We start from the raw sequence: 12,090 nt of genomic DNA, 5'->3' as shown, positions 1-12,090 counted from the left end.
TATATATATTTATATTCCTTTTGTATCATGACTTTGTTTAGTTACTAGTTGTACATCTCTTTTATGCGGCTATCTACATATATATAAAGAATATACGCATACATACATACATACATACATACATACATACATACAGACGCATAGATATTACATAATATTTACATCCATAAGGAATTATTTGAAAGGAGGTTTTAAGGGATTTATCCATTCTAATGATTGAGTCGACAACCGCAGCTCCAGGGAAGCTGGATTTTGAAGCATCACTAAAGCACTGGTCTAGCCCTTCTAATTTAATTGATATTTATAAGAACCACTCTTCAGCTTATGCAGTAGCGGGATATCTTCAAGAATTTTTACCACATTCCATGAAATATCCTGCTCATATAAATATTGTAGAGAAAGATAAAGGACGTGCAATTTCCCTATGTTTCCTTTTACGTACTTTTCCCAAAGATAGATCTACTGCATACTTGGTGGACGTTGGTGTTATGATACCACATGGTTTTCCAGCCTCATCCCCAAAGTGTCGTGTACGAATACGGGATCTCAACCAAAAATTAACGGATAATGCATTTTTAGATGGTTTTATTGTACCACTTCAACGTTTAACAATGTTGAGTAATATACAGTCTCCTTATCCTATCATTAGGATCATAGAGGCAGTGAAGAGAGAAATGGAGGAGGATATATACTGTTTTGCTAAAGGAGCTGAGTCCTACTGTAACAATAAGGATAGTCAAAACTACTCTCAAGGAGAAGGTATTACGACTACTGTTACCCTTGGTTCATTAGATAAACCAACATACCCCATTATGAAGGCTAAGTTACCTCCACTAAAGGGAATAACCACTCCTTCACCTGTGATTATTAATAACAAGTCTCGGGTACGTTTGTTAAAAGAGGCGGCTGGAGCCATTTTTAAGTTGCAATTACGACAGGCAAAATCTTACCTTGACTTGAGAGAGGAAAGCTTTCCTTTATTATGTCGCCTTTACAAAAAAAGAGAATTTATGCTACAAGAAGTTTATGAAATGCGATTAGTTAAAAATAATCTTTATCAAATGTATAATCTTTCAGAAAGATCGTTACACAAGACAGAGTCTGTGCGTCTTATTGCGGACTCTCCAGAAGTGCATTCCACGTGTATTGTGCCTGCGGATGAACTACAGGCCCGTGCCCTTGAACTGTTAGGAGAGATTCATGCCTCAGATGACTCGCTTGAACTTCTTGAGAGATCGCTAAAGGCTGGACAGTTGTCATGTGAAGAGTACGTGCGACGGGTATCGGATGTTGGCCGAGAACAATTTGAGGCACGATTTCTCTTTGGACGAGTGACAGAGGCCGTAAACCGCAGTGCGACGGGAACGGGACCTCGTTTACCACAAAATACACCTCGCGCAAATGCGGCCCAACGACATACGGGCGAGCCTATTAAAGTACCAACAAAGTTAGAGAATGAGGAAGTTTTGTTGAGAGAGTTTCCAGAGGTTGGTACAGAGATGATTAAGGCAGTATTAAATCTTGCTAATGGAAGTTTGTCAGAAGCCCGTGTGCAGTTAAAGGCAATGCTCTCGTAGTTGCATTTCTTCACGTTTTCATTTTTTTTTTTTTCAGTCTGCCGACAATATTTATAAACTTATCTTCTTGTTTTTTCTTCTTAAAATGTCATGTTTGCGTTAGTTTATAATGTGCAACAATTCGATTGGGTAATAGTTGTACAACCTTTTTTTTCACGGATGATTTCGCAGGGTATTGCGGTATCTATGTAAATTGTGTTATTTCTTTTATTCTTATTTTAACACACAAGTATTATATATATATGTATATATATGTATATATGTTTTTATTCTTTGACTTTGTGAGTTGCTCGATTAATTCCTTCTTTTGTTTACCCTTGGCCTCTCTAACCATCCTGGCTTTTTTTTTCTGTTTCCGTGTGTTTGTTTCTTTATTTGATTTTTATTACATACATATATATATATGTATACAAAAGTCTCTGGATGCTGCGTGAAGACAATTCCGCAGATCTGCCAGAGGACGCGTTAAGGGAGGCACGCAGTGTGCCGCTTCCTCAACCACCTTTGGCTGTCAACGAGACTCATGTGTTCGGTTCAGTTGATCCACAGTCTTCATCACATGCCGTGATCTCCTCTGCTCCCAAGGTAGAGTTGGCACCTCCCACATCACAGCAAAATGAAGGGAAGTTTACATTGGTATCAAGTCCTTCTTCTCTCACTACAGAAGAAGGGGGACCTCGTTTATCTGTTGATGCTACTGTGACTGCAGGTGATAGTATCTCTACATTAGAAGAAGGGCGTAACCAGACAATACCACCACCAAAGGAAACAGATGTACTTTTCCCATCGATACTTAATCCTCCACCGCAGGAGATGAGTGAAACCTTGGAACCCGAGGAATATTCAAGATCAAGGCGTCATTCGATGAAAAAACAGGATGGTGGTGATTTGCTAACGTTAAGTGGTACATATACACTTAGTCCAATGGTAGGTTGTGCCTCATCACGTTCACAAAAAATATCTTTAGGCTACTTTACTCCACTTGGCTCAACGAGCACGGCGTGGAAAGCTCAAGGGGGTAGTGCTATTAGAAGGCACCAAACAGTTTCCCTTCTTCCTTTAGCTCGTGGCTTGCAAAGTAGTAGTTCATTTGTTAGGTGCGAATCTGGTTTTGGGGCAACATGGCTCTCTCTTACAGTCCATGGAATGAGTTCCCTTCACGCTGATCCTTCTGTTGTCTATCCATTTGTACGTGTATGGTTTGTGAATGCCGAGACTGGTGAAACTCTTATTCAGAACATAGATGAAAGAGCATTATTTGCATTAACACATCCTGTTGATATTCGACAACGTCAAACTCAAGCCCCATGGTGGGGTGCTGAACTGACTTTTCGCGTAGATCCATCTGTTTTTGATAATCCTTCGTTAAATGCAATGCTTTTACTAGAAGTACTTGAAGCTGGTTCCGAAACCATTCAAGGACTTCCATTACGTCGTGACGGCCTTTACCCAGTTTGTTGGGGTTTCTTGAAACTACACGATAAATATGGTCGATTAAATTTAAAAGAATCTATAGATATTCAAATGTTTCCATTTCCTCAACGTGCTTCATGTACCGCAAAATTTCTTCAAATGCTACCGTCTTGTTTCTTTCCTTCAGGGTATCAGGAAACATTAACAAGTTCAACTTGTGCCCCAGTGGGACCGGATTCTCAAGCGAACACATCAGATCCACCTGAAAAAATCAATCGTAAACGTTGTAAACCACCAGAACTTTTTCATATATTTAAAGATCCACGTAATCGAAAAGTTCCTTATTCAGCAGGTATGCTTCTTTCCTTAAAGAAGATAAATGATGATATGTACTTACCAAAGAGAGCTACAGTTTTACCGTACGAAGAACATCTATTGAATCAAATGTCTGTTGTTGATGAAATGAGACCTAAAAGTTCTATGAGTTTATCTCTTCAACTTTCTAATATACATCGTACAAAAAATACTTCAAATAGTTTAGTAAATATTGGTGCCCTTTCAAATTCATATATTCGTGATGGTTCTGAACGTGTTGTACCACCAACAACTGTATTACAACAAATACAAGTTAAAGGATCTGTTACTTCTGTGGCTTTTTCTAAAGATGGTTTTACTATGGCATTTGGTTTATCAAGTGGATTTGAGTATGTAATACAATTACGTAATACATTAGCACCTGAAATACCTATTGTAGGTATTTTTCGTGGTCATGTTGGACATATTCACCATGTTGCATTTATTAATGATGGTCAAATGCTTTTGTCTTGCTCTTCTGATAAAACTGCAAAAATTTGGCGACTTGAATCTCCTTTCTCTTTTCCAGGAGATTCTGATGATGAATCAACTGGTTGTCTATGTACTTTACCCCACGATTTTCCTGTTTATGACGGAATTTTTTTCCAAGAACATATTATTACTTGTGGTTACGATACACGATTATTTGTCTGGCGGTATTATCATGATTCTGATGGGACATCTGTAGATTCAAGTTCACATAGAGATTTCTTAGGAGATTCTGGAAATTTGGGTGAAAATTTCTTAGGTTCTTCTTTGAAAACGGCGATTCCCAAATTATCTTTTGACACAGAATCTAGTGTTTGTGAACTTGTTCACGTAGCTTCAGACAATGATAGAGCTATTTTTCGTTCTCTTTGTGCTTCTGAACTTAATCGTATTTGGTCTGTAGATGCTTTGGGAAATGTGGTGGTTTGGCGTGCAATGTACGCAAAAATAAAGGATGGTAAACCTACTTGGCAAATGTCATTGCGACATCGATTTAATTGTCCAGGAGCTACACGTATAGAAATATGTGGAAATAGTGCATTGGTAATTTGCGGTAAATTACCTATTTGCTATTTATTTGATACTTCTACATGTCGTCTGATTCACGAAATTAATCTTCACCAACGTCCCTACGTTACCGCATTGACGTTATTACCAGATGGTGAAGCTGTTGTGGCCGGTACTGGGGATGGCAAACTTCTTAGTTGGGAGTGTAATACAGGGTCACTGTGTACACCCAAAACTGGTTATGAAAAAACACAAGTGAGTTTTTCTGTTGATAACCTCACCTGGTCAAAAGCACAGCAGTTGTGTGTTCTTCTTGGTACAAAGATGAATGCTGAGAAATCTATTAGTGATGCCCATCCACGGTTTACAATGGTTGCCCTTATAGGGACCCCACGAACAGATGAGAGTGTTATTCTTCGTAGTGATAACCGGGCAGCAGACTATTTCCGTGCTCGTTTTGGTGGTGAACTGACTGCGCGACGATCCGGTAGGACTGGATTAGGGGATTCACGGGCTTCTTTCCGTTTATATGCTGATAAAACTTTGCGACCAAGAAAAGCAGAACTTCCTCCGCGTGAGACATTATCTGGAGATAGAACCTCCCGTATGGATCAAATTGTTTCCATGTGGAAAACTCTTGTTGGTCAACATCGTCACGTGAACCCCGATAAAAGTGATGTTGCACCTCATGATCCCACAGCAATATATATTGCAGATGATGAGTGAGAGATATCTATTTCCTGAAAAAAAAAAAAAAAAATCATGAGGATTTTTACCATAAAAAGAAAAATAGCTTTTTTTTTCTTCCATAGAATTAAACTCCTTCTTTCATTGGAGGGAGGGTCATATAAAGAGTGTGTGTGTAAGTGTGTTTGGCTTTATGCTATAGTCATGTTTTTTTTTTTTCTTCAGTTTGGGAGGTGGGAGATGTAAATTCCATTTTCTGCTTGTGTAGTGTATTTTATGTTATCTTTTTTTTTTTTTCTTTATTCTTTACCATCCTTCTTCCTTTGTTACTTTGTTGTTGTTGTTGTTGTTGTTTTCGTAATACTTTTTCTTTGTTTGTATTTTTTAATCTTTATTTTTTTTTATTTTTTTATTGATTTCTTTATTAGTTATTTACTACTAGCTCTTACAACATAAAGAAGAATCATGTCTTTGGCGTTTGACGAGTATGGCCGGCCCTTCCTGCTAGTGAAGGAACAGTCACAGAAGGAGCGTATCACTGGGATTGAGGCACAGAAAGCAAACATACTCGCGGCCATGAGTGTTTCAAATGTTCTGAAGACTAGCCTAGGACCGCGCGGGATGGACAAGATTCTCGTGACACAAGACAATGATGTCGTTGTTACCAATGATGGAGCAACAATTGTTGATCTCATGGATATTGATAATGAGATTGGTCAGCTCATGGTAGAGCTCAGCAAGTCACAGGATTCAGAGATTGGTGATGGTACAACAGGTGTCGTTTGCTTTGCCGGTGCTCTGCTAGAGCAAGCTACCGGTCTGCTTGATAAGGGTATTCACAGCTCTCGAATCTCTGAAGGATTTGAGAAGGGCTGCGAAGTTGCCTGTAAGCGTCTTGAAGAGATTTCAGAGACGGTTCCTGTCAGTCGTGAAGAGTACCAGTATCTTCTTCGTACTGCTCGCTCCACTTTGAACTCTAAGGTTGTGAATCGTGACCGTGATCGCCTCGCAAAGATTTGTGTTGATGCAGTTCTTTCTGTGGCTGATATGGAACGCCGGGATGTAAACCTCGATTTAATTAAGGTGGAGGGTAAAGTGGGTGGATGTCTTGAAGATACATGCTTAGTCAATGGTATCGTCATTGACAAGGACTTTTCTCACCCACAAATGCCAAAGGAATTGAAAAATCCAAAGATTGCCATTTTGACATGCCCGTTTGAACCACCAAAGCCTAAAACTAAACATACCGTGCACATCTCCAGTGCAGAGCACATGATGGAAATTCACGAACAAGAGCAAGAATATTTCCGTAAACAAGTACAATTATGCAAGGATGCAGGAGCTGAACTTGTTATCTGCCAGTGGGGATTTGATGATGAAGCAAACTATCTTTTGTTCCGTAATGACCTCCCTGCCGTTCGCTGGGTTGGTGGTGTAGAGCTGGAGATGATTGCCATTGCTACCGGTGGACGTATTATTCCTCGTTTTGAAGATATCAGCGCATCCAAGCTTGGAACATGCGGTATTGTGCGTGAGGTTGGTTTTGGTACTACTAAGGATCGTATGATTTTTATTGAGGACTGCCCCCACAGCAAGGCTGTTACCATTTTCATTCGTGGTGGTAACAAAATGATGATTGAAGAGGCAAAACGTTCTCTTCACGATGCTCTTTGTATGGTACGTAATTTGATTCGTGACAATCGTGTCGTGTACGGTGGTGGTTCAGCAGAAATTGCTGCTTCCACGGCTGTTCTCAACTACGCTGACTCAGTGTCTACTGTGGAGCAATACGCTATTCGCAGCTTTGCTGATGCACTGGAGTCTATTCCTATCAACTTAGCGCTCAATAGCGGTCTTGAACCTATTAAAGCTCTTTCAATGGCTCGCCTTGCTCAGGTTGATGGGAAGAACCCATTTGCTGGAGTGGATTGTATGGATTGTGGCACCATTGATATGCGGGAACAGCAGGTGTTTGAAACCCTTCAGGGTAAATGTTCACAGCTGCGTCTTGCCACGCAAGTGGTGAAGATGATCCTTAAGGTCGATGATGTCATCGTCACTCACCCAGAGGAGGAGGAGCAGTAGTGTGCGGAGTCTGCAGAGACACAAACACAAGAAGAAAAGAAGAAAAAAAAAAAGAAAAGAAAGAACTGAAAGAGAAAGAAAGAAATGATGATGAAAAATGCGATGAAGAAGAAGAAGAAAAAAAGGGGACGGAGGAGAGAAGATGGTGATGTGGGATTGATCTACATTGGAAATGGCACTTCATAATATCCCTGAGGAGGGATTTTTTCCCCCCAAACCCCCTATTTGATTCTTTTATTGATTTTTTATTTAAGGAGAAAAGAAGAGTTTTTGTGTGAGAGAGGGAACTCTTTCAAGTAAAAATCGACAACTCTCTTCGTTTTATTATTTACTAACTGAGAAGAGAACATCGAAAAGAGGAATGCAGAATATGAAGATGAAGAAGAAGGATGCATAAACTCATAAATTTGACTGAGAGAATAAAACAAAAAAAAAAAAAAAAGACCATCGTAAGAATAACTATTATGGTTGGTACTTTACGAGTTATATTTCCACCTGGAGACTATTGTTTTTTCTTTTCTTTCTGATTTTCCTCTTCTTTCCCCTATTTAATTATTTTATTTTATTTTTTTTTTTGTTTTTTTTTTTTCTTGCTTTGATTTACTTTGGTTGTTTAACATCAGTAGGGTGGTGGTCAAGATAGGGTTGTGTTTGATATACATATTCCCAGTTTCCCCGCATTTAAAGGAGAGAGGTGTGTGCAGCTGCATGTATCAACGTGCAGTTCACCAGGCATGGACACCTCCACCAAACTTCGCCATGGTTGAAACTGGCGTATACCGCAGTGCCTACCCAACACTCGTTAGTGTACCGTACTTAAAACACATTGGTATCAAAACAGTTGTGTTATTATCTATTGAACTTTTACCAGCACCTGTCACACGTGCCCTCGCAAGTACGGATTTTATGTCTACAGCAGATGGACTTCGTACGAGGAAAGATGAGGGACACACTGTAGCTCCTATTCGTGTTGTATGTACGGCCGATTTAACTGGATGGATGGATGAGTACTCTTGGGCAAAGGATGATTTTTGTGTATCAGATGTTCAACATGCACTGGATTTTGCTTTACAAAGAGATTTTCAACCTGTTCTCTTCACTTGTCCTACAGGTGAACTGCAAACAAGTGTGGTAGTAGGATGTATGCGGCGGTATCAAGGCTGGACAATTGCTGCTGCATTAGCTGAATGTGAAATGTTTGTAAATATTTCCCGTAGTGTTCGGCCAAGTATTATGAGCTTCATTGAACATTGGGATTTAAATGAACAACCTGTTTTGGAGTCAGATATTGCTAGAAGAAAACATGAACTCCTAATGCGAGAGCGTCAACATGATCATCATCATCATAATAGGCGAAAAGGGTGTTCTTCTAGTAACACAGTAACAGATTCTGATTCTGATAATGATTATACTGTGCAGTCGAGCACAGTTAGTACTTCGAAAAAAAGTTACGGTGATGAGACGTCAAGTTTGCAACAAGATGATTCTTTCTCAACAACAGGCAAACCATCCTCCTTCTCATCAAAGGGAGGTAAAAATGACGGTGTATCTAATTTTTCACCTGCGGCGATTCTGTTCGCCCCGTGGTACACTGCCGCGTTGGAACGGCGTGAAACTCGTGCAAGTGAGATTATATCAGCAAGGTCAAAACTGCGAAAACCTCAGGATCCTTTACCAATACCGTATGAACGGTATTTTGGCGTCTTAAATCCTCCTTCTCTTGATGAACGTTCTACTTTCACAAAAGAATCTGTTGTAGAGGAAGATGATGATTGAGCTGGGTGAAGAAGAACACTTTTTTACGCTTTTATAGAAATGCACATTAAATCATCAAGAGCAACTTGAAGGTGAATCAGAGATAAAAAAAAAAAAAAAAAAAAGGAAACTGCCGTGCTTTCTTTTTTTTTTTTTTTACTGTCCTCAATTGAATTTTGGTATTTTGTATTGAATTGCAATGACGGCATAGTCTACTTGCTAAGTTTACCGCGATTATATTTTTCTGTTCCTTTTTTTTTTAAGTTCTTCATCCTATTTGACTGTTTTTGTTAATATTATTGTTGTTGTGTCTGTTGCGAATTATATAGTGATGATTTATTATTATTATTAATGTTGTATCCAATGATTCCCTTGTACCTTTTTTTTGTTTCTTTCTCTTTATATATATATATATATTTATCTGCGTGTTAGTTTGTGTGTGTTTATGAGAGGGCTTTTAGCCTTCCTTGCACCTTTCCTGAAGATCTACGATAAGAAAGAAGACTTTGGGAAGTGTTAGTTGAGGAAGGACTCCAATAGGTGTTGGGCAATGCGTGTGCGGCGATCGCGTGCGCCACCCTCGGAGTTTTCTATTGCTCTTCCCCCGCCGGATATTGCAGATGAGCTACAACTGCAAGTTCAGCAGAAGAATGAGCTCCTCATTAATGTAGATGATACGAGTATATCGCCAATAGTGACAACCGATGGACCTCTCTTTCCTGCACGCTTTTTTCATGTAAACAATACCAATCTTTTCGTATTAATGAATGGTGTATCTATGTTTGCAGAAGGAAAGGCTGGGCATAAGGAGGAGGCAACACCACATCGCCCAGGGGAAATAAGAGAAAGTGTGATGGTTCCCAAAACCGCATGGAAACCACAACCAACAAATTCCGTAACGGCTGTGGACTCTGTGGAAGCGGCTATTCGTGGGATTGAGGATGAGGGTAATGACATGTGTATCTCATCTACTACACCCTGTGTAGATTCAACTTCAGTGAATCATAAATCTTCTACTAGTGTATCTACTTTGGTTTCTACATCAATAAGAACCAGAAAAATAGGGGTAGGGAAAAAAGCACGAAAAAAAGGAGAAATAGTGAATATGATAACAACTCAAAAGATGAATGTTCCAAAGGAATACGTTGATCTTTTTTCTAATGGAAAAAAAATACCATCAAGTACTTTAATAAAAGAAATTTTAAGTGATGGTTCAGTGGTTAGTATTAAAGGATTTTTGCCTATTGATATTATTTCTAAAGGTGATTTTAAGAATCTGTTGAAGCCTTTTATAGCACCAGTTTCAGTTACAACACCCACAAGAGGAAATACACCATCTTCTTCTTCAGTTTCTGCAATTACAGAACCTATGGTGCAATATCCTATTGAAAAGAATAATGGTGGTAGTAAGTCTTTTTCTGGGGTTGGAAAAATGCCAAGTAGAGTCTTTTCAGCGGATGATGTAGGACGATCTAATAGATCTCTTGACTTGGATGCCGTTATCATTTTATCTTTTATTGGTAGAGGATCTCAAGGGACAGTACATAGAGTTATGCTTGATGATAAATTATATGCCTTAAAATGTATTGATGTCAAAGAAGTAACTCAAACTACAGATCCTACAGAGCGGCAAGGTAGAAAAAGAGGTCTTGTAAAAGAACTTAATATGATTCGTTTACAACGAAATCGTTCACCACCAGAACATTTAATGAAAATGTTTAATGCCGCTCCTACACTTGATCATGAGAGACAACAACTTCATATACTTATGGAATTAATGAGTTTTAGTGTGGAAGATGCACAACGTATGGTTTCAAGATTTCCACCAAATGAAATGATGAAAATGACTCAATCTACTTTTCGTAAACATCTTGCAGGATCAGCACAAGTTCAAAATCAAACTGAAAAATTATTAAAACAGCAATCTGCTTCTTGTATGCATTTGACAGGAAGAAGTTCTTATAATACTCCTGAAGATTGGGAAACTAATATTGATAGACAAACTCCGGTTCCTGAAATTATATTATCTATGTTAGCAGCTGATGTGCTTAAAGGACTTAAGGAATTACATGAAAATTACTCTATTGTACATTGTGATTTAAAACCAGCTAATGTACTTCTTGATTTTAACAAGACGTGTTTTAAACTTGCAGATTTTGGATGTGGATGTCAAATGGATCCTGTAACCCGTAGAGTTTGTCGAACAGGTGTTGATTTAGGTTCTAAATTATATAAAGCACCAGAAAGATTGACGAATGAATTAGATTGTACAAAAGTGGAAGATGATTTACCAGTAGTGGAGTTTACTGCTGCTTCTGATGTTTGGTCATTAGGTATTATGCTGCTTGAGTTGAGTAATGGTGTTAACCCATGTTACTTATTTAGATCAGATTACTGGAACTATCTAAATAATTTAAAACTATCAAGAATGGTAAAACCACTCTCTTGGTCAGCTGCTTTACATGATTTTATTGTACGCTGTCTTGTGAGAGATCCTGACCAACGCTGGTCTGTTAACAAATTACTTCAACATCCATTCATCCTAAGATATTCTAAAGTTCCCAGAGACAAACTCAAAACATTCATGGAACGTTTGAAAAGTGAATCCGAATCATTTCAACGACGACAGCAGCGTGAAGTTCTTCAAAATCAAATTTTGTTGAGTACGGGAAAAAATGCTCATGACAAGTACCAACATCGAAACCGGTCTCTTTGGAAGACATTTACTGGTTTTCTTAGTGTGGCACCACAGTTTGAGGATACTGAAAAGTTTCCTCGTCTAAGCTAACCTAGCGAACTTCAAAAAAAGAAAAAAAAGACAAAAAAAGAGAAAAGGAAACAATATATATATATATATATATATATATATATATATATATATATATATTGAACAGAACAGAAAGAAGAAGAAGAAGAAGGAATTGCTCAACAAAATGGAGATCAAATATTCTTGGAGAGAATTTGAAGAAAGTGGAAGGTTGAGAAGATATCGCAAGTTTCGAAAAAGAAAAAGAAAGAAATAAGGATGATGAGAGCAGCTCTTCTGTGGTCATACTTGATGCTAACCATTTTAATGTTTCTGAGATATTTGTTAAATTCAGATAAATCACGTGTGACTTAACCTTTTTTATTGTTATTATTTATTCATTATTATTATTATTATTATTATTATTATTATTATTATTATTATTTCTCTCTCTTTCTCTTTCTCTCTCTCTCTCTC

At 38.3% G+C, this 12,090-nt stretch overlaps 5 protein-coding genes across 5 annotated transcripts; all 5 read left to right on the top strand.

The window, feature by feature from the left end:
- Window positions 1-212: 212 nt before the first annotated feature.
- TM35_000172660 (uncharacterized protein) lies at window positions 213-1,577 on the top strand (the record flags this gene model as incomplete). The annotated part of the gene is made up of 1 exon (XM_029026345.1): window positions 213-1,577. The coding sequence occupies one exon, from the start codon at window positions 213-215 to the stop codon at window positions 1,575-1,577; it is 1,365 nt and encodes a 454-aa protein (XP_028882460.1).
- Window positions 1,578-2,000: 423 nt separating this feature from the next.
- TM35_000172650 (putative jouberin-like) lies at window positions 2,001-5,066 on the top strand (the record flags this gene model as incomplete). Its single annotated transcript, XM_029026344.1, has 1 exon — window positions 2,001-5,066. The coding sequence occupies one exon, from the start codon at window positions 2,001-2,003 to the stop codon at window positions 5,064-5,066; it is 3,066 nt and encodes a 1,021-aa protein (XP_028882459.1).
- Window positions 5,067-5,492: 426 nt separating this feature from the next.
- On the top strand, window positions 5,493-7,112 carry TM35_000172640 (chaperonin containing T-complex protein; the record flags this gene model as incomplete). The annotated part of the gene is made up of 1 exon (XM_029026343.1): window positions 5,493-7,112. One exon carries the CDS (start codon window positions 5,493-5,495, stop codon window positions 7,110-7,112), a length of 1,620 nt encoding a protein of 539 aa, XP_028882458.1.
- A 708-nt stretch (window positions 7,113-7,820) lies between these two features.
- TM35_000172630 (uncharacterized protein) lies at window positions 7,821-8,888 on the top strand (the record flags this gene model as incomplete). Its single annotated transcript, XM_029026342.1, has 1 exon — window positions 7,821-8,888. The coding sequence occupies one exon, from the start codon at window positions 7,821-7,823 to the stop codon at window positions 8,886-8,888; it is 1,068 nt and encodes a 355-aa protein (XP_028882457.1).
- A 529-nt stretch (window positions 8,889-9,417) lies between these two features.
- TM35_000172620 (putative protein kinase) lies at window positions 9,418-11,655 on the top strand (the record flags this gene model as incomplete). Its single annotated transcript, XM_029026341.1, has 1 exon — window positions 9,418-11,655. One exon carries the CDS (start codon window positions 9,418-9,420, stop codon window positions 11,653-11,655), a length of 2,238 nt encoding a protein of 745 aa, XP_028882456.1.
- Between the last annotated feature and the right edge of the window lie 435 nt (window positions 11,656-12,090).

Source organism: Trypanosoma theileri (assembly GCF_002087225.1).
Source record: "Trypanosoma theileri isolate Edinburgh chromosome Unknown TM35_Tth_17_V1, whole genome shotgun sequence".
NCBI lineage: Eukaryota > Euglenozoa > Kinetoplastea > Trypanosomatida > Trypanosomatidae > Trypanosoma > Trypanosoma theileri.
Note: the sequence above shows the minus strand (reverse complement) of the source record. Positions and strands in the feature narration are given on the sequence as shown.